This window comes from Pyrgilauda ruficollis, unplaced genomic scaffold, assembly GCF_017590135.1.
Source record: "Pyrgilauda ruficollis isolate IOZ18807 unplaced genomic scaffold, ASM1759013v1 scaffold6, whole genome shotgun sequence".
Classification (NCBI taxonomy): domain Eukaryota; kingdom Metazoa; phylum Chordata; class Aves; order Passeriformes; family Passeridae; genus Pyrgilauda; species Pyrgilauda ruficollis.
In genome coordinates, this window is record NW_024527710.1 from 9565789 (window position 1) to 9587958 (window position 22170).

The 22170-nt window shown below is 44.1% G+C and overlaps 1 protein-coding gene across 2 annotated transcripts in view; it reads right to left on the reverse strand.

The window, feature by feature from the left end:
- ERI3 (ERI1 exoribonuclease family member 3) overlaps positions 1–22170 on the reverse strand; it is a 118787-nt gene that overhangs the window by 91415 nt on the left and 5202 nt on the right. For both annotated transcript variants that reach the window (XR_005956465.1, XM_041483546.1), the window contains exons 2-4: positions 13191–13307; positions 7040–7099; positions 5145–5236 (exon numbers count right to left, since the gene is read on the reverse strand). Coding sequence is in view for 1 of the 2 variants with exons in the window: in XM_041483546.1 (XP_041339480.1) it covers positions 5145–5236; positions 7040–7099; positions 13191–13307 (269 nt within the window). In the remaining variant the exon portion in view is untranslated. The remainder of the gene's footprint in view (positions 1–5144; positions 5237–7039; positions 7100–13190; positions 13308–22170) is intronic.

Below are 22170 nucleotides of genomic sequence, written 5' to 3' on the forward strand. Positions count from 1 at the left end.
AGCAAAATGATCCCCACTAAAAAAACACCACCAAGCTAATCTAAAGATCTTAATTGGAAAGGAATTGTTTTATTAGCTTTAAATACAGATTACTACATTATCTTTCAATTACCACATCCTTCTGGTTGCTCTCAACTCTGAACACACCTCTTGCCCTGCTGTCACACAGCCACACCTTCTCCTGCCTTTCCTCATGACTACCCAAGCATTCCCACTCCAGTCAGTGGCCATCTGCAATTTCTCTCTGAGGCAGAGGCTACTGACCCCCTCCTGGTCCTGTGATAAAGAACAGCATGTACAGAGGACACTAGCACCAACAATTCTTTTCCATTCATGACCTAATTCTGATCTCAAAAATGTCCAGGACAGAAGCCTAGAAAGAGCAACCCACTGTCACACTTGGAGCTGGTCGGAGAAGACAAGCATCCTCCCAGTCTGTGTAACTTGCAAGAAAGAATTAAAACAGTAAGACAAAATTAAGCAATCGTATAATTTACTGCTCAGAATTTACTAATATCCAACCTAGGAAGAGCACCAAGGGCTATAAACATTTCAAGACACTTCACTATGTTTTATCACTATATTAGAGAGTACTTGCCTTTTAACACTTATTTAAGAAAATAAAAAACTTCTGAGCAGTAGTTTCCTGTGAAGACATAAATTAGCATGTTCTGATCAGTCACAGTAAGTGCAGTTAAAGCATCTTCATGTCACTGTTACATAGACCAAAGCTTACATGTACTTTTGGCTGTGCTCAGTGCATTTACAGAACAATCCAAATCTGTAAGGAGAAGGATTAACTGATGCTTCTGACATTATGGTGCAGGTCTGAGATTTGGGACATAAGACTCTGCCTCTGCCTGCGTGCACAGCCACAGGCTTCTCACTTAACCTCACTGTACTTCAACTCTGTATCTATGAACATATGGTAAAAATGCCTCTTTCGTTGCCAGGATTAATTCACATTGTGTTTAAGAGCCCACAAACTGGTTCCACACACAGGGGAAAGCAATTTGACATTTCAGCAGAGATAAACTACACTAAAGAGCTTATATTACAAGGGCTCAACTCTGGCAGATACTAAGTACCCTCTTTTCCATTAAACCTGCCTCCTGCAGTCAGCAGCTCCCTCAGCCCCGCCAGAGGCACGTTACCCTTGCCACCCAATGCCACATCAATGCTATTAGCTTAATGACTTGTGTCAGTTCCAACCTAGGTGCAGAATGAGGTCCAAGCACTAAAGCAGATGACATCAGGTATCTGAATCCATCCCTGGAGCTGTTAAACTTGGACTACAGCTCCTTGCAACAGGCTAAAGGAATCCTCCCACTGAGCATGCAGAGGCCTGAGGACCGTGCGTCTAACGAGGCTGTATCCCCACTCATATTTTAGCTTGGCAGGTCTGGTGCTCCTTTCATCTTTTGCTTCAGGTAGCTCTCTTTAATTAATAACATTTCTGAGTCGACACAGGGAACTTTCCACCCAGAATGAATGGCCCTCTCTCATTAGAACCATGACTTGTCATGATGTATTCAAGAGCAGAAGTGTGATTCATTCCCTTGTCTGGGAATGAGGGGTGTTGCTGGGGGGTGGGGGGGAGAAGAGTCTCTGTAATGAGTGACTGATATTTGCTGAAGTTGATATGCGACTCTGTCGGCTTGAACTGCCTTGTCAGGACAAGCCTTCAAGAAAGGTGATGTTCCTACTCAAGAGGTTTTCCTCATTAAAGAAATTGCATCTTAACAAGAGGGAAGGGGAGGGCTGGCAGGAGAGCTGCTGTCTCCCCAACTCCAGCCTGATTCACACACACCAAGAACTGAAAGCAGGTTGATCCAAGCACAGCCAGCAGAGGATCAGCGCTTCATTTAGGAGCCCTCTCACACAACAGACTCTCTCCAGCAGCAACCAAATCCCTCCAACAGGTGCACCTTCTGATGGTGCACCACACCCATGACAAAGCCTTTGGTAGCATGGCCGAGGACCTTGACTCGTGCTAAACCTCCATAAGCCCATCTCACATGCTTGGCGTTCTGCGTACCCAGAACTTCCTGTTCTGGGCATCCGGCTCCTTGTAACTAGTGCTCCCTGTTGTCTGAGGGAAGACAGACAAACAGCTCTGTGGTCTTCCAAGGAAGCTCCAGTGTTCAAAAGCAATCAAGTCTGTAGCCACACAGCGCCTCATTTCCTGAAGATCCCTGAGCCAAGCAGAAGCTTTACTGATCCTTTAGCAGCTGAGTTTATATCTTGAATCCTGCAGACTCAGCAGTGCCAGACACCATCAGCAGAGAGCAGTACCCTGACAATTACTATTTCTCTGGTGCTTTTGTTTGAGCTACACACATTGCAGCTCCTTGCTTAAGCAGGGCTATTTCCCTACCTTATCCCTATATCCAACACTGACAAGCTTGAAGATTCCTCCTCCTTGTTACAGCCACTTCCCCACATCCAACTTGCTCAACCCACTGTGCTCCCTGGCACCTACCAGTGGCACCTGCTGGGAGCCCTCACAGTAGACAGGCCAGTCCAGAAGACACCATATCTCAGTTCTAGAACAGCACATGCAGACAGAAGCCAAACTAAATGCCCAGGCCACTGCTGGAGAAGCCAGGAACAAAGCTGCATGGTTTGCCAGCCAAGCTAAGGACAACGGACGACAGGAACTCCAAACCACTCAAGATCTGGGTAAGAGGATTGCAGCTATGCAAGCAGCTGTCATTACTAAGGAAGCTGAGAAAAGAAAGAGCAGAGTTAGGAGTAAACTTGTCACAAGTGGTGGCTCCTTAAGTCAGGAAGTGTTGCACTCACCTCAGCGTCCTCAATTCCTCTGGAAGCCAGCCAAGTTTCTACCATGCAATGTTCCAACAACACTCCTCCAAAAGTGGACAAACAGCTCCACCTCCCTTCATACTGCCTTTTGTGACCAGCGTGTGGTCTCAACGTGGTAGCAAAGGGCATCAGCTACACCACAGGTCTTGTAGGGAAGCATGGAGTGATTCCCTGGAATACCTCATGGATGTTCCACGTCTCTGAGGCTCTGTCTCCCTGTCTGAGCAGCCTTGTTTCAGCTCTCCGCTTTCTCTCTTTAAAAAGAGATGCTCAGTTCTGCTTTGCTAAACCCTATTTGGCAATGTGTCTAAACACACGCAAACTTAATTAGTTCAGGAGGGAGACTCGGCATTTGTGGTGACAGATAAAAGTAATGGGAAATGAGACAAGTCAGAGCTGGCAGGGAGTCCTCACTCGAGCCTCATCCCCTGGCATGGTGCTAATCAGATGTGACGCTACACGCTGCAGCACCCAATCGGCAATGGAGCAGCGTGATGTGCTACTCACCAGGCAGCTGCAGCCAGACTCCTGCTATCCATGTGCTTGGAAACACAGAATGCATTTTCTGCTTTGCCCTGAAGATGCTTCAGGATTGAATTCTGAAGTTAATGGTTTTAAAAAAAAAATTTAAAAGGAAGAGGGAGAAATGAACCACTCTCAACAACCTCATGGCCAGGAGTGGAGTCTTCTTTTCCAGCTGACTAGTGAGGGACAATCCATGCAAGAGACCGCTGCAAACAGTGAATAGTGTATCTCCACTCCAGAACAGCATGTCCCTCTGAGCCAGCTCACCTCACAACCTCTACGGCTCACCACAAATGGGGCTCATCTTTACCTCTATTTGCCTACTGTAGAGCTCTGAAGAAAAAAAAAAAAAGCCACCTCAACACATCCAGGTTGCTCTTTCCATATGAATGCCAAGTTAGGATGTTGTTACCTGGGAATCTTGCCAGCCCACTGTGAAGGGATGGAAAGATGGGCTTGGAGGAAAGATAACTGTTTCTCACAACCATCAACAAAGTGGTAAATTGGACTCTCACAACAGCAATACAGGAGTAAAGAATAGAGAAAACAGAATACATGAGAAACAGAAGCTTAGCACAGCAACTGTGCTGGCCTGTAACAGAAGCATAAACATGATATATAATGAAAAATAACTCACTCCTAATTTAAGCAACTAACACAGGAACTTGCAATATGAGCTCTGAACACAGCCTGAGCAAAGACCGAGATTCTGACTCAAAAATTCAAATACCACCCCTCTGTCTCTGTCTGGAGCCAATTTCTCACCACCACTAGTGCTTGTGCTGAGCTTTGGACCCCATATTTCATGTTTCACTAATTACACAAAGAAAAAGCAAGGAGCTGCCACTCTGCAAAGACTACTTGTCAGGGAAGAACTGGTGCTGATTGCTCCTAGACTATGCGCAGTTTATTTAGGCTTCCAGCTTGGGGAAACCAATGTCACAGTGAAAACCAAGTAACACTACTAACAAGTTGTGGCTGTCAGTTTAGGATGGGATGTGTCAAGCCCATGCTTTACTGGTGTGATAACAACAGGAGTCTTTACCCAGCACCACAGGGAAATGAAAAGCTGAAGCAAGATTATACAAATCCAAGGGAATGCAGCTCTGTAGGACACTGATCTGCAAACATTTTAGACATTGAACTAATTTAATTTTTGGACATTTAGCTCCATTCTTACAATATCATTTTTAGGTTGTGGCCTAGCTATTTTTCTAACAAAACATGCACATACACTAACACTTGCAGATCCCAGTGCAGGTCCCCACCTGGTACTTGCCAGATATTCACCCAGCTGATGAAGATGACCTTAACGATAAGAACACCACTGGAGCATGCCAGACCTGGCTTGTGTTCTGCTTGTATTCTATTCCAAAGACTACTCTGTGATTCACATTGAATTACTGTGCCAAGATTTCACAAAAACCCCTTCAATGCAGGAAGTCAGGTAAGGATCTTCACGTATGATCATCCAAGTATGCACTCAGAAATATCCATCCCTTTGGAAAGCATATTGGGTAAAAGGCAAAACGTCACAAAGCTCCAGTTTAAACTTTTACTGGTGTTCTGAAAGGCTTCAATCACTACAGGGAATATCCTAAGCAGTGATCTTGCACCATGCCCAGCACCCACCTGTTTTCTCAAACAACTCTCCTCTCCCAATTATGCACGGCCAACAACAATTTCCCTAAGAAACAATGACTAGAGACAGTTGGAGGCTTGCAAGGACAAAGACTACAGGCAAGCACAGAGCAATAAAGCCCAGGAAAATCCCCCTCCCCTCCCATACTCACATCACTTTCAAATCCCAGTCTCCACAGGTCACAAAAATCGACTTGACGCTGGGATCTAAGAGGCCTTCCTTTGCCATCCACTCGTCAACCCTCTGAAAGGAAGGCAAGAAAAGAGGATGAGTTTTGCAGAGACAGGCCGAGCCACAAGAGTTAAACTCAGATAAGCTGCTTGCAATCAAGAGAGAAGAAAATTGTGATCTTATCCAACCTCTCCCTCTCTCTCTTCTCTCTTTGCTTGCCATCTCAACAACAGCACGTTTGGACCTTTGAAGATTTCTGATAGGAGACATCAGGCAACCAGAGGAGAGATGATCTTATCAGACACCGCAGCAGCTCTGCTTGTGGAGGGATGAAAGTTGCGCAGCGTTAACGGGACGATACAGCTGTGCTGTTACCTGGCATTTCTCCTCTCCCTGTACCAAAGAGGCTCGTAGGAAACATAACTTTTGTTCCCCTCCATTGAGGAGAAAAGACAGGTATATTGAGACGGCATCCCTCCCCTACAGCATTTCTCACATACACTAATTCATATAGCATCAGGGGAATACGGGAAGGGGAAAAAAATGGAAAGGCTGGGCACACTCAGGCACTGTGCGGCAGTAACAAGCAAAGCCAGGTGTCTCCTCCCTCTCCAGGCTGGATCCCTCTTTCCTTCTTACAGTTCTGAAGAAGTGCTTGTTCAGTGTAGTGTGGATTTAAAGTGGATCCACTATTCCTGATCAACTTCCCACAGGGACAGATGTTCTGGGTCCTGGGCCATGTTAACCTGGAGGATGCAATCCACCTCAGGGATTAAAGGAACTAACTTAGACTAGAAGCCCTGCACAGATACTTATTCCAGCCAAAACTAGCAGACAATGTGCCCAGAATCTTGCAGTGGCAGGCAATCAACTGTTAGTATGCAACCTCACTAGCAGCATTTTCAATGCTTGAGCAACAGAAATCCTTCCTCTTTTCCCTTGCTTGACACCTTTCACTCCTGAGTAAACCAGCATGCCTCAGAAGTTGCCTGACCTGAATCTCTTTTTAACCTAGAAACATGCTGCTGTATGAACAATTTTTCTGTCCAAAAATGAGCTCACATGAGCCTGCCCGGAGTTGGGGACAGCAGGGGTAACCATTCTAAACTCCCTGATGTGAGTGCCCATCAAGTGCTGTCTCCATGGAGGATTTTAACACCTTTAATTTGATTTCCTCAGAGAAACAATTGTTGCAATTATTCTGATTAGGAACAATTAGGTAACACAGCAGTGGAAATCCTGACAGAGAAGACGCATCAAACACCAATCTGCAGCCCAAGTAGGCTCTCCTTGAGGAGGTTTCCTTCACTATCTGACTACCAACAAAAGCTATTGATGGAGAAATACTTCCAAGCTAATTAAGCCTTAAATTCTCTAGGAATTCCACATTAAGCAGAAGGTATTACTAGGGCTGTATCTGCATTCACACATCCTTTAGATTAGATTTCCGAGGCATTTTCTTTCTATTCTACATGTATTATTGAGCATTTAAATAGGTAGAAAAAATAATTGAATAAAGTGCTGAGGGAGGGGAAAAGAAATGAAAGCAGAATCTCCAGGAGCAGTGGTCTTGAGCAATGTCTTGATGCTTTAAAACTGGCTCAAGAAAGAATCGCCTCTTCTCCTATCTACTGGCAGGAGTTTGGATATCTTGTCAGCACCCTTGACATGAACAGCTGGAGATGACAGATCAATGGTTCAATAATCTCAGCAGTGTGTCACCAGTGTGACAGCAAATGTTATTCTAATGAAGCTGTAATCATAGTCAAATTACGCGGTTCGATTCTCAGCAAGGGGAGGGTGCAGGGAAAGAGATGAAGAGGGGACTACAAGACCAGAGGTCAGAGTTTGAGAACTAAAGGTTACTGTGCTTACCTCAAGCACTTGCTGGAGGCTTGGCTGCCCATCCACCATGCCTTGAATAATCCCAGTCAGCTGAAACAGAGACAAACGGAAAGCAGTCACCAGAGCAGCACTCAAAAGATCGTTAGAGAGGTCTACTCTCCTGTCCATCTTTCTGCAACCAAAAATGCTCCTGTGACCCACATGGGTGTTGATGAGAAACCAGCCACAGCAGAGTGACCCTGGTAGCTCCCCAGCCACAGGCAAGGGCCCAGCTCCATCCCAAACACAGAAATATAGCAGGGCTCCTACCCACACCACAAAACCGCAAATTCTCAGCATGGCAGGGTCCACTTGGGGAGCAGTGTCATGCACCAGCATGATGCCCTTTTTCAACATGCCCTTCAGCAGTTTTGGTGTTGTCTTGATGTACACAGGCAGTGGTAACTAGCAAGGTCTCAGGACATTCCTCTGCTATCACAGTGACACCAAAATTTCAGTGTTAGATGAACCAAACAGAGAAGTATTGGTAAGTGAGACCTGGAGAGGGCCCAGTCATCCTGCCCTGAGCAGGGCAGGCAGCATGTGCACATTCCCACAGTCCATCACAGCATTCCTCAGCAGTTCAAAACTGTATTTTAAAATAATGGAATGAAATCTGAAGAAAAGCACTTTCTTCCAGAGCCCTGTCTAGTCTTTTCCAGTAGGTTCCTTAGAAGAGGTCCTGCCAACAGATACTCCTACTGACTGCTCCTCGACTGCACGGCTGTTCAAAGCTAAACACATGCATTAAAAGATGCAGTCTCAGGGGCCTCTGCCTGTGTCTGCCCAGGAGAGCTTGAGGCACATGGAAAACAGATAATTTTTCCGTCTGCCTTCCAACTGACAAAACTGTCTTTTAACATATTGAATATCGGAGTTCAGTAGCTTGCCATCAATGCACCCAAGTAATTAAAAAAATCATTATTAAAACAAGTGCACACTATGGGATTTCACTTCATATGGCACTTTCCTGAAGCTACACATCTCACACGTTTTCATAAAATAAAGGTCAAGCACAACCTAGAAGCATCCACACCTCTGGAAGCCATAGCATCCAGTTAAGAGATACTGATGGCCCCATCATCACCCAGGAGTAACTCTTCCACACAGACCAGCTCAACCTACTCGTACAACATAAGTTCCTCTCACAAACCAGCAGGCTCTGCTTTATTAAGTATGTGGCAACTGAAGGAAGCTAAATGGTTTCTATCTCTCAGTTTCTTTGGATGCTTGGCTTACAGCACTGAACTTGGAGGACAGAAAAAGAAATTATATTAAACTCCAATTAAACTGTAATGGCATTTAATGAATACCAAATACCTGACTCACTGAATAAACTGTAAGTGGATAGATTATTTTCTCATAGTGACTCCCATGAAATGGCAATACATACCTTTTAGGGAAAGTATTTTAATTTTAAGAATGCAGAGTTCCTCTAGGTGTGTTTCTCAAGTCCATCAAGCCATTGTGAAATGGAATTTTAGGAAAGTGGAGGGACACAGACACTCTTTTATATTTCAGAAACTATTTTTATATTAATCTCTATTTTAATTGTGTTAACAGCTGCTACCTACAGACTTCCACACTCTGAGAAGCAAATAGATTTGAGGAACTAATGCACGGCTCTTTAGAGCAGTTTTTAAAGCTCACTGGTATGGTTTTTGCTTTTCTTGCCATCTTTCTCTCCATGTATTCTTCTGGCAGAGGTGGACAGCTCACCTATTGCAAAGTGCTGGTTCTGCCTTTCAGACAGCAGCCCAACCCAAATCTCTAGAAGTGACTGAAAGGTGTGTTTGGAAAGGAACACAGAATCATAAAATAGTTTGTTTAGGAAGGGACCTTCAAAATTCATCCAGTCCAACCTCCCTCGCAGTGAGCATGGACATCTTCAACTAAATCAGCTTACTCACAGCCTTGTCCAACCTGACCTTGAATGTTACCTCTCTGGCAACCTCTGCCTCTGTTTCATCACCCTCAATGTAAAAATCTTCTTCTGTACACTTAGTTGACTAGTTTAAAGTCATTATTCCTTGTCCTGTCACAATGGGGCCGAGCTGAAAAGTCTATCTTACAGGCCCTCTGAAGTACTAAAAGGTATAAGATCTCTTGGGAGTCTTCTCCAAACTGAACAACCTCAAAGCTCCCAGCCTTTCCTCATCCCTCTGCTCATCTTCCTGGTCCTCCTCTGAACCTGCTCCAAGAGGTCCAAGTCTTTTCTGCGCTGAGGATGACACGTGACCTTTCACTATCTTAGCCAGTACTGATGCAAATGGTTTCTATCATTCCAGGCACCCTCAGGACTGTATCTATGGAGCACTCCACCCCTCATGCCATGGGAGAACAGGGTATAATGGCCTCATCCAGACACTTCCCATTAGGAGGAGGGAGGGGATATGGAGGCAGATGCAGAGGTGCCATCAAGAATCACTGCTTGTTCTTGCCCAAAATTCCTTCTGTCCTTCCCTGCCAGGCCAGCAAAGTACCAGCCTGTCTGTACAAGGACACATTGCCAAGCATGCGCACACAGGATTCACACTGCAGAAATCACACACATGAATACAAAGGAATGTATCTGCTCCAGAGGTACATTTCAATACAGGTCAGAGTGCTCAAACTGGACCAGATTTCTACTCTCTCATCTGATACTTTTTGTTATCAGTTATGTCCATCTGCCACATCCAACCTAGTGCATTGGATCTCTGCAGCATTATCTGGTCTTGCAGCTTTGAAAAAGTATAAAAACATAAAACTGCACAATTGTAAAATTTCACTGGTTATCCCAAGAAGCATGAGGTACTTGGGAACATAAGCAAGCTATAATGCCTTTATCCTTTTGTATTTTTATTGTCTATTCCTTCAGGAAAAAAAAATCAATAAAAATCAGACATAAAAAGAGAGCAAAGTATCGTGAAAAGATCTGTACAAGCATCTTGCGTGTAGAGGGAACCTCTCCTTAAGCTCCTGGCAAGAACTTTCTTGGGCACCAGAAAAATCATCTGGATCTTCCAAAAGGGCATGATGAGCTTTATACACCTAATAATAGCTTTTAACAACTTCTTCACCTAAGCACTCAGCTCACCCCTCACAATAACCAAGGTCACGACCTGCTGTTTTACAGAAGCAGGCCAGGAGAAAGGGGATGAGATGAAGTCTCAGAGCGAGCCAGCACTGGAAGACAGCTCCTGGCCATTGATGTGGGGAGTTGGAGAAACATCCTGTAGACAGGGGAGAGCACAGACACACCAAAAGGTAAGCAAAGCGATGTCTTGAGGGAGGCAACAAGCTCTCCACCCTTCCAAGTACCCTTCCCATGCTGTGCTGTTTTCCTCAAGAAGGAAGAGGGATGGAAGAGGTAATCCAAACCCAAGGAGTAATGTCAAGCAACCCCAGTAACCCTTCCACACAGAGTCTACACTAAGCAGTTCTACTGCTTAGCAAAGGCAGAGGAGAGAGGGGAAATCAGCAGCACAGCAGACAGGCTCCCATGTAATGTTAACACCAACAGTGCTTTTCCTAGAGAGTTTATTTGGAAAATCATCGTATTTCTACTCCAAGACAGTTTGCTGATTACCTAAGCACTTGTCTCTGGTGTACCATCTGATAATCAGGCCTGGTCTTTCTTTGTAGACAAAGAGGCCAATAAATCTCACCCTTTGTAAGTAGAGGTGCCTAGACAAAGCCCTTTACTGGCATTTAGCAAAATTAGTATTTTTCAGAAAACATAAAGCAGCAGAAAGTCAATAACAAGTGCTGGAGCAGTTCAGGCAGCAGCTTTGCAAGAGCACATCTTGGCTGTGTCTCTGGGGTCTCAAGCAAACCTACACCAGTGGCACAGGGATGATCTCTGCACCTACCTAGCAGCACCCCACTGTTTAGTAAGGTTCACCAGTGGCTCTCAGGGTAGGGTTTCAAACTCAGCCCCATACACCGGCCCCAGGAACAAGTCCAGTTAAACTTCCAGCCACGATCCCACTCTTGGACCTCTTGGCAGCCCCCTGCAACAGGCCAGTGGACTGCCAAGCCAGGAAGGACAGGGGCCATGCTGGGCACTAAGTAGCAAGAAGTACAATGTGGGGGTGACCAGGAGCCAGTGACGTCAAGGCTAGGATTAAAACCAGCTTCCTAATCCATGCTGTTAATAACAGAGGACTTGCCAAACCTGGTAGTGCAGCCTTTTTGTACCATTGATACACACAGGTGGGGGCTCTGCAATCATTTTGCCTGCTGGCCTCAGTACTGCCCATTTTCACCCAACTCTGGACATGATGCCAGACCGAGGTTCACAGCAGAGTCTGCAGCAGAATGCTGACCTGGGACATCTGTGCCCATCCTGCAAAAGCACAGCCATCACAAACACACAGACACACTCAGCTTCACTTGCTTCAAGGCCCCACACAGGAGACACAAACATTTGGTTCAGACTCCCAAGAGCAAGGGAAGCTGAAGAAACCATCACTGCAGTACAGGAGCATTAGATGGGCTGACTGTTGGTCACAAGGTCATCATCTAGAGAACATCCAAATGTCCCTAGATTGCAGCAGGCTGGAGGCTCTGTTCAGCTCACAAAGCTGAACCACAAGCAGGCACCAAACAAGTCATGCAGATTCTTGTGCAAGAACAGAGCTGCAGTCTTTAGAAACAGGGGAAAGGATGCAATAGAGAGATTCCCAGAAGGAGTTTTGGTGGGAGTTAATGAGACAACTTCTCTCCAGAATTTAGGTGACTTGCAAGACCGACATTTTGCGCTCAGCTCTAGAAGATGACATTGTCTTTAGCAAAGATCAGGTGCAAGCTGTGAAATTTATCACATTTGTACAAGCATATGTCCACCAAGTCTCGTGGGGATAAGGACAGCCAAAGTAGTTGCCCAGCCTTCTAGGATTAAGGTTGCAAAACCATCTCCATTATAACCCTCTGTTCTCACACATTTATAGCTTTCTGAAAGCTCTTCTCTGGGGAATAATGTTTTCTGTGCTTAGTCTTTTTTTAAGTTTAAATAAAATACCTTCATACGGTTTTGAGTTACACGAGAATAAAAATAAGTATTTGTTTTTACAATGTGAAAATATGGAAGGGGCTGGTTGGTTCTGGAGGGGACTCCACCTAACACAGAGGAGTCATTTTTCATCAGATTAGTACAGGTGGGACAAGCCCTCCACGGGCTTAAGCCTGTAGTCACAGAGGTAGGGGAAAACACACCATGGTGTTGATGACAAGACAGGGACAGAATGAAGAACTTGAATACACTGATTCCCACTGTCAGTATTTTAGTCATTGAGCTGATTCAAAATCGAATCAATGGACTGACAGGAAAAAAACCTCAAGCAAAAGGAACTTAAAGTTTCTTTTGATGATTATGGCAAAGAGGGAAAACACACTTCGAAAAACAGTTAACTTTTTGGGTTGAATTAAAAAAAAAACAAACAAAAAAACCACCCCAAATCAACAACAAAATCAGACCCCTGCTCCTTAACTCTTCTGAACCCTCAGGAATTGCATTTACCACCTTCATTTCATATCTGGGGAAAGGTGGCCACAGCTCAAGAGCAGCTGTCCTCAGCAATGAGAGTAAGCAAGTAAAGAGCAATCATTTATTCTCCAGCAATCATTTCAAGTGGCCCACAATTACAATATCAAAAAGTCTTAAAAATACAAACATTAATTATCCTACTATTCTGAAGGACTCCCCAAATCCTAACATACATGCCCACAGTAGAGTCATTTAGTGACTCTGAACCATACATCTGCACAGCACTGTCCTTCCTCAGTCCGTGCTCTCTTTGACCTTCCCCACCATAGAAGAGAACAGCAGAATCACAAGAGCTCATAAAGAGGTTACAGGATTTTGAACATTGGCTAACACAAGTGTGTTTATTTGGTGGTCATCCAATTGAGACATTTATTAGCTGTAAATACAATTATCTGAGTTAGCAGATCACAGCCAGAGTTATTTATGAATCCAAACTGAGGTCTTTATACACTACTGCAATAACAAAAAATTATTCTCTTTGTCATTAACTCAAGGTTGGCATGACACACTGCTTTGCAGCTGCACCGTGAAGAGGCGACCTGAGTCCCTGGTGCAATGGAAACCTGCTTCCCAGAGAGACTCTTGGAGCACCAGGAAACCTTTGCACTTTACCTCTGTACAGAAGGGCGTAAGCTGGGGATGCACCACAGGCTGAACATACATGTGAAAGGTGGATTCGATCTCCATCGTCCTGCCATTCAGCTTCAGGATAGGGAATTCGATGATTTCCTGAATAGGGCAAAAAGAAAAGCAGCTGTTAATTTAAAACAAAACAAGAAATGAAGCTGGAAATTATCCCATCTGCAAGGTGGCCTGATAGTCCCAAACAAAAACTCAAAGCTCTGCAGAAGTGGGAAGGTGGTGCCACAGCATAGAGCACATCCAACACCACCAGAACAGAAGAGAATGGTGCTGATGCTCATCGCAGCTGAGACAGGCTGCAAGGAGCTCTCTGTGCTCAGCACTGCAGCTGCACACATCACTGCCCAAGCTGAACCTAAGGAAGGTGGTCTCACACCACTCCCATATTCCCATACCCAGGGAATATGAAGCTGTACTTGCAATGGGCTCACAGCTGTTTAGCAAGGACATCGCAGGGGCTGTGCCCTCCCCAAGAGCAGTCTCAACCTTTCCAGCCCACCATCCTTTTAGAGGACACCATCAGACAGACAACAGGGACTACTGCATGAAGCACCTCCTTCTCTGGAGAGGCTGAGGAGGACTGCCCTCCTCCAACAGACTGAGAAGAGGAGCTGAAAGCTCCCCCCAAATCCATCCCTATGGGATACAGCACAGTAGCAAGCCCGGCTTAATTTTCCTCTTTGTAGCCAATTTATGCTGATAGGGAAATAAAAACGTTCCTTCATCAGAAGAATGTTCAATTATTTGAATAATCAGCAATCAGAAATTTACATGAACCTGTTAATAAAAAGTTTAAACAAATCCAGTTGCGATGGATTTCTCAATTATTAAAAAATATACATGAAATTAAAAAAGCCACCCACTGAATAAAAGCGATAAAATCCTTTGTGTTCACCCCCCTCCTTCTCTACTCCCTTTCTTCCTTCTAGTTTAATGTAAGAGGAGAAGTGACAATTTGTTTGGTGTCTTTAAAGAATAATTTGTCTATGTTCTTTAATAGAGATCCATGGCACCAAGGTTCTGGAGTGCAAATGAGCCTGCTGAGTGATATCCATGCAACAAGCCTCTCAAATCACTTCTGGAGAAAAACAGAGAGAGGGAGAGAGAATAAAAAAAATATTGCTTTTTAATATTCAAAAACAGTTTGCAAAATTTAATCAAAGCAGAGCAAAAGCTAACATTTTTACCACTTTGACATTTTTATTAGTGCTTTCATAAATTTTTAAAACATGAATGGAATTAGTTTAACAACAAAAAAAAACTGCCTGAAAACATCTGGAAGAGACAAATAAGAAATAATAAAAAATGAAAAAAAAAATCCAACTCCTGTGAGTAAAATTAGCATGTGAAAAATGCAGCCGCTGCAGAGGAACTAATACACTTCTTTGGACCGTGGTTGCAACCCTCATGACCTGCAGGCGGAAATTATCATGAGGTTACATATATGAGCTGATGACATCACCCCACTAGGCAGCGGGAGGGCAAGAAGCTGGGTGGGTAAATGGAAACAACAGATAATTTAAATAGCCAGGAGAAACACCCAATTTCCATGGTGGGCAGAGCCCAGAGACAGAGCAGAGCAGCTCCCCAGTGCAGCAGGGGCACAGCCCAGACCAGGGCACATGGAGAGCATGTGCTGCTGAGATTGAAAGTTAGAAAAAAAATGTAAAAATCAAATAAAGTGTTAACAGTGTGGAAGTGCCCAGGTGTAGACATTGAGCAGTGAAGCTGCACAGGACGCATGGCTTAAGCATTTCCTCATGGTCTGCTGTGCCACTCCCTGTGCATGCTGTGCTGGATGAGGCAGAGCAGATGGCTGGGCACATCCTTCCCTACTGCCATACCACCCCACTGGGAGTCACCAAGTTTTCCCAGGAAAAAGAGCAAACTTGACCCAGGGGCTCCAAGGGAAGGAGAAGACACATGCCAAACACTTGAGTATTAGCCAGATTGCCTGTTGTGGTGCAGCCAAACTCACCAGCTTCAGCCACCCAAAAGGACCCATGGAAACCCAAGAGAGTAAGAAATGCTGGATACAGCTGATCCTCTCCTCAAAAGGGCCACCACACAGAGGCTCTGAAAGCAGCAAACTTCTGTTTAGAAGGAAAACAGACTGCAAAGTTTGAAGTTAACAGACAGCCTGCCATAATAGAGCCAGGCTTAACTTCAGAATAACACCATTCCATCTTTCAAATGGGTCTGGGGCATCTCACTGCCCCTTAGGCCTGTATCCCTCCCAGAGAGTGATCATGGAAGCAGGCAAGCTCACAGCAAGGGAAGACAAACATTTCCCTTTCCAGAGAGGGACACACACCGGCTGGATCTCATAGCAGGGCTGTGTTGCAATGCTGGGATGTGCCCTAAAGGACCACAAACATCCTCAGGGGCCATCAACTGGCTGGATGCAAAGCAAGACTGAAAGACAGCCTGCTGCTGATCTGATACACAAAGGCGTCGCTCGCCTTCCAGAACCAAAGGCAAAAAGCACTTCCAGGAGGGTCGGATTAAGACAGACAGAGGAAATAAAAAGCCATACTTAAAAAATGTGGAAAATTTAACAATATCCGAATACAGAATTACTGTAGGTCTGTGGGAAGTCCATGCCCAGGAACAGGGGTGGAACCACAGAGGCAGCTGGAACGTCTTAGGAGAAACTGCAGCCACTCTCTTGGGCTTATTGGGTCAGTTTTTGAAACAAGTGGTAAAGAACCTCTCCCAAAAGGCTGTTTATCTGCACGCTTCCTATAGTGGAGATTTTTCCAGTCTCTGGCAGTGTTTGCTCCACTGGTATCTAAGGCAACAGATACCAGCCCCATGAAATCAGCCCCACTCCTCACTAACGACGTTAGCCAGTCCTGCAATGAAATTTAACCTGTGACACTGCTGTACTTTTCATTTAAACTTTCATTTGGAGAGAAGCAGTGTTTGGAGACCCTGCAGTTTGTCCTGCTAATAAAGACAAGTGTTGGGACCTTTAAAGGTGCCATTCATCTTTTGCCTTTATTAAATTCAATTTTCTTAAGCCCACGATACATCATGAAATTAAGAGTTGACATTCCTGCAGAAACAAAAATATCTATCAAACATAAACAGAAAGGGGGGAGAAAAGAGGCCTCTATTACCAAGAATTTATGGCTTAAAGTAGATCTGTTTCCACTTTTTTTCTCTCTCTTTCTTTTTTTTTAACAAGCATATGGTTTGTTTTAGATATCTGAAATGTTATTACAGATCTAGAATTTCATTAGTAATTATTATGAAACGGTGAGCACTTAGACACTCATACACACAACCCCCCAAGAGACTGTGATGCAGGAAGGCAGCCGGGTGCTCTCTCATATTTCACAGCAGCCCGGTGAGCTCAACATGCTCAGCTCCATCCCCTTCTTTCAAGGACCTTCACTGCTTCTTCCCAGGCAGGAAAGGTGGAGGAAAGCAGCAGGAGGGAGTTAAGGGCAGAGATTCACTGACACTTCCTTTCTTCTATCAGAGCCTGATCATCTGCAAGCGTTACCTTGAGATCCTCACATGTCTCCACTCCAACACTGAGTAAATGTTCCAACTTCGGCAGTGATTTGTGCCAGCAGCATTTGGGGCTTCTAAGCCTTCCCTCTGCCCCCACCGCCAGCTTTTCCTTATAGCACAACCAGGAGTTATGGATGTGCTAAAATAATGCTGAGGGTGTCCAGAGGCTGCAAATAGCCGCGAGCTACCAGAAGAACAAATGTACTCATTTGAATTTTGCGAGCACTGCAATTAGGTATTTTATTTAGCACTGCAAAGTAACTTGAAAGGAAATCCAGGATTCAAACCACCACCAATAAATAAGCGGCTTTTTATTTTCCTTTCATTGTCAGAGAAGTTGAACATGTTTTCTGTTGAGAAATTCTGCACAAGGCTCCCAATTACAGGCATTTGCATTTATATTGTTGGAACACAGAGCTTCTAAAATCAATATTAACACGCTTAAAGAAAAAAACATCAGCACCCTGTCCCTCCCCTCAGCTGTGCCCCCGAACACAGTAACAATAGGAACCTACAGAGCCAGAGGCTTATACAGATCCATTACCAGGTCCACTCTCTTTATAACACTCCTACATTTACTATTTCAAGGTACTCCAAGCAAATCTATGTGACAGCTTCCTCAGAACTTTTGTCCTTCTGAAAAACCAAGGGTTCAAAAGAAAAAGTTCCAGGTTGAAGTCTCCTGTGCAACCTGGCTGTTCCTAGCCAGCGGGTTGAGCAGCAGCAGGGTAACTGTGGAATGGCTAGGGACTTTCTTCTAAGAGAGATCTGAAAAATTCTTAATGGCATGTGAAAGCACTGCTATAAACCCAACCCTTCCTTACCCAGTTGTCCTATATGAAACTCCCTTCCCTTTAACACCAGAGCAGGGATGCATCAATTCAGCTGTCTTGATCTTCTTGCTAATAAAAGAAACGAACAAGCACAAGACTATACTTGCTAAACAATTTCCAGTCAGAGATAAAGCACCTGAAATTACCCTAATTCCCATAGAGGAATATTTTTGCTTATCCTTTTTGCTTATTATTATAGAGAAAGAACAAAGTGCCAACAAGAGCTTCCCAGCTCTCAAAACCTTTTAATCCAGATGCCTGTGTACAAAGTGGACAGGGCACGCTCCAGGACACAGAGTTATATATTTGAGGAAGATCGTATGGCCTATTCAGTTCAAAAACTACCAGAGAATAATTTATCCCTCACTCTAACCCCCATGTGAAGAAGTTTAATAAACACAAGAATAAAAGATGCCCATAAAAATCAGAGCTGACTGTTCAAAATGCAATAAAAACAAGCAGAGGCTGTTGAGAGAAATGGATTTTGTCTGATAAGGAAAAGCATAAAACTTCTTACCAAAAGAACCATTTACACCTTCAAAAAAGGTAAGGGCAGAAGAAGCAAGGGAGTGTCTGTGGAGGGACAGAGCTTCAGCACCAGCTCATTGTGTTCAGGGATGGTTTCCCCCCCTCCTCTTTAAAGAAAAAAAAGTCATTTTATGCACAAGGAGCTTATTTCTTAAACAAACACTCGTGTTTTTGATTTACACCACGGGCTGCTCCTAAATAATTTATGGCGGGTTAAATTTATTGCACAGCCCTGGCCGGCTGCAAATTCGAATTGCCAAATAATTAGATTTTAGGGCAATGCTTATAAATTATCCGCCGATTTGTCCGGACTTGTTTGTCAGTTGCTTTGTGCTTCGGGTCATCTTTGGCATTTCGCTGTTTGTGTTTTAATTGCTGATTTACACTTTGACAGATGAGAGTTGATGCCTCCAAGATCGGGGAGAGGGTGTGGGGGCGTTGAAGAGCAGAGAGAATCAGAGCTTTTAAAGCCTTGTGATTTTCTTTTTTTTCCAAGGCAATTAAAACCGAAAAGGGACATAGTAAGGACAGCACTAGCCTAACAGATCTGCCTCCCCAGTTTCCATCCTCTGCCTTAATTATTATTTTAACTAAAGCCATTTCCAAGTGAGCAGCCTTGCACTGGCCCTCAGGGGCAGTAACCAAGATGACCTCATAGGTCTTTTCCTCACTTCTAAATTTTTATTAAACTAACCAAAACAAGTACCATAAAGGCAACACCTCTCCAGTGCAGAGCAGCAGGACTTCTGCTGAATCAGGGCTGTGCTGGCTTTCCAAAGGACGTCTGCCTGCACACACACCATGGAGCCTCTCAGCGCCTCAGTCCTGGCTAAGTTACTCTGTGTACTGATTAAACCTATCAAAAGGTCTTTGGGGAAGCAGCTGACCTCCAAATTTCTTTTTTCCATCACTACCTAGCTTAAAATACACATAAGCACACACCTAACAATTCAATACATTTAAAAGTACTACTATATCCTAGAAAAGCATGAAGGGAAATACACATCAAAAACAAAACACAAGAGAACTGGAAGGAACATGGGAAGATCATGAAACACTGGGAAAAGATGATATGAAGAAAAATTCTGCTGCCTGATCATTGATTATCCAATGTTTCTTCTCTCCTCTGCTGTCAGGTGAATCACACTGCTTACCCCCAATACTCAGGCACTGAAGCCCAATGTCAAATGCTGGATTTCCTCAAAGATAAATTTTGAGTTGCATTTTGGGTTCTGCACTGACATCAAACGTGGCTCTTATTTCCCAGTGCTGCCTTACAACTCTGAGGGTGAGGGACCATTTCTCTTTCTTTAATAGAAGCTGAAATCCCCATCTAATCACATGCCTCCAGGAGCTTCAGCTTTAAAAGAGACATCTAGTCCATGCACCTGCCTGAGGGCAGCATCATCACCCCCTAAATAATTTCTGACTTTGTCTAGGCTGTTTTTACCGACTCCAATAAGAGAGACTCACATACTCCCCAGGCACTCACTCTATCCTCCTGTTTCATTAGTCTTATCATTGGAGAAGTTTTCCTAATGCCTAATCTGAATTTCCCTTGCTGTTGTTTAAATTCCCGATTGCTCTTCCTACCCACAGCAGACACAGGCCAGAACATTGCCTTTCTCATTTTTGTAACAAAGACCTCATCTTATATACACCTCACATCACTGCATTAAACACAACCCCAAAGCCATCCAGCCTTCACCCACAGCTGCATTTTGCAGACCCCTGGTCACACTCACTGATTCTCTTATTCACTCTCTTGAAATGGTATCTTTTTTTTCTTCTAAAGAGTATGGAATACAAAGTGAAGTATTTATCAGCTCAAGCCCCTTCTTAAAGGCCCAACAAAAGGAGGATCCACGTCTTGCAAATGACACCTTTCTCCTAAACTTACCACTGTGATACTTGGGAGTTTTTCGTGCCTGCCATTGCACCTGAAATCTTGACAGCAGGCTCACAACACCTGTCCTGCCATCCTTAACAAAACTTTCAGTAATCATTTTCTCCCAGGCTGGTTCCTACCTCTCACCACCAGCATCATCTCTCCCTGCCAAAACCCACTATTTTGATCTTTCCAGCAGGACCCAGACATCAAGAATACGGCAGAATCTCCCTCTTCTCACACATGGGACGAGAAATATAGACCATCAGGCATCAACACTTCCATGTGTTTCTTCAAGCACTATTGACATATATTTAACCACCCAGAACATCTCTACTGACACAGCCAACAGCAATTTAAGTTAGACAGTTTGGGAGAAGTTTAGCACTCAGACCAAGTTAAAAACAGCACACACACACACATTTCCAAGTATTACCTTTCCACTGCAACTACACTATATCCTTTTTCACATCCACTCCTCTCTATGGCAGACAAACAGCTCATGCAGTCCCTGTTGCAGAATTATCAGATCATTTCAAGTCCCAACCTCTTCACCTGATATTGAGCAGGACAAATGATCAATGTTCCCAACGACACTAAAACATCTGGGATGGGTAGAAAGGGCACATTAGTGCATGTAAATGAATACCCAGGGTTTTACAGACATCACAACTAGCTGCTGATGACAGCACATTTCTGCCTGACAGAAAGGAACTAAACAACGTTATGAAGAGTTATTTTGCCAGATAACAAGTGCACAGATCAACACAGACCACATAGGGATGGTTGCACAGCAAGCTTGGCATAAAGGGGAAAAAGCCCACAAGATTTAAGCATGTCCTGTGTCCTTCTCACTAAAAGAGCTGAGTTCTTTGTCAGGAAGGTTTTGTTCAAAGTGAAGACAAGACCACTTTAACACAGCAAAGACAATTTCTCAGGAACCACAGCAGCCTGAAAAGCGCCATCCCCAAGTAGCACTAGCTGAACACTATGTCATGAAAGAATACTGCCTAGTTTTAAAACACTGCGCTGGGAGTGATGCAAAATACTTCCTGTACCTCAGAGGCTTTAAAAGAGCAGCAGGCACACACCGATCACCGACAACCACGCCAGGCCACGCACACGGCAGGACAAGCACAGCAAATATACAAACCTGGGACACCCATCCCCTTCATTTCAGAAATGCACATGATGGGAGTATTTCAAGAAGCACACGTAGCCCTCATCAGTGGTTTTATGGAGAGGCAAACAATCCAGCAGACTTGCACATTCCTGAGCTAGCTTGGATCTTTTCCTTTCAGGGTGACTGCCGCTCAACTACTTTCTGCTGTAACAACAAGTCTACTTAACTTTGCAACTTGTCACCTAAACGATGTGTAATGTTTGCACAGCTAAGGATACAGTATTCAAACAGCACAGGTGGGAAATTGCACGGCCGGGATGCATAACTGATGTGGGGTCCCCGAACACTGTGAAAGAAAGGGCAACATGACTGATTGCTTTAAAGTAGTCATCTCATCGGCCTGTCAATAACCAGCCAAAAGCTGAGCAGGTTAGGTCAGGTTAGGACTGCAGTCATTGGCCACCCGAGTGCCTTGGTATTTTAGACTTGTTGCTGTAATAATGCTGGGTTTATATCTTTAAATAAAAAATTGCTTTGATTTTTTTTTTTCATACATCAGATGTCTTGCCTGGTGGTCTCATGGCTGTGCTCTCCAGGAAACTTGGGTTCAATAACTGTTCATGTTCTCTAGCTCATCAGGTTTAAAATAAATACAGCTAATTCTGTTGCCTGAAGTCATAACCCACCCCGTCAGATTGATATGGGTCACAGAAAGGTTGTCCCCACTTACTGGGAGAATGAGGGAGGTCTCCAAGGCAAAGTGAGTGCAGGTCTGAGACACCAGGTGCAGTGTAACCCTCTAAAGCTACAAGACCTAAAGAAGTTTGTTCAAAAACTCAATGCAAACAGGAAAATTCATTTGAAAAGGCTCTTATATGAATTGTTTCCTGCCACTCTAGGAATTTAAAGCATTCTGATGTAAGAACAATGGCATAGTAACAGTCATAACTGGCAAAGAAGTGATAAATATATACATATTTACTTACCTGTAGTAAAAAGAAAAAAAATAGCTTTAAGTCGCTATGTTACATGCATTTTTAACAGCATTTCTCCAGA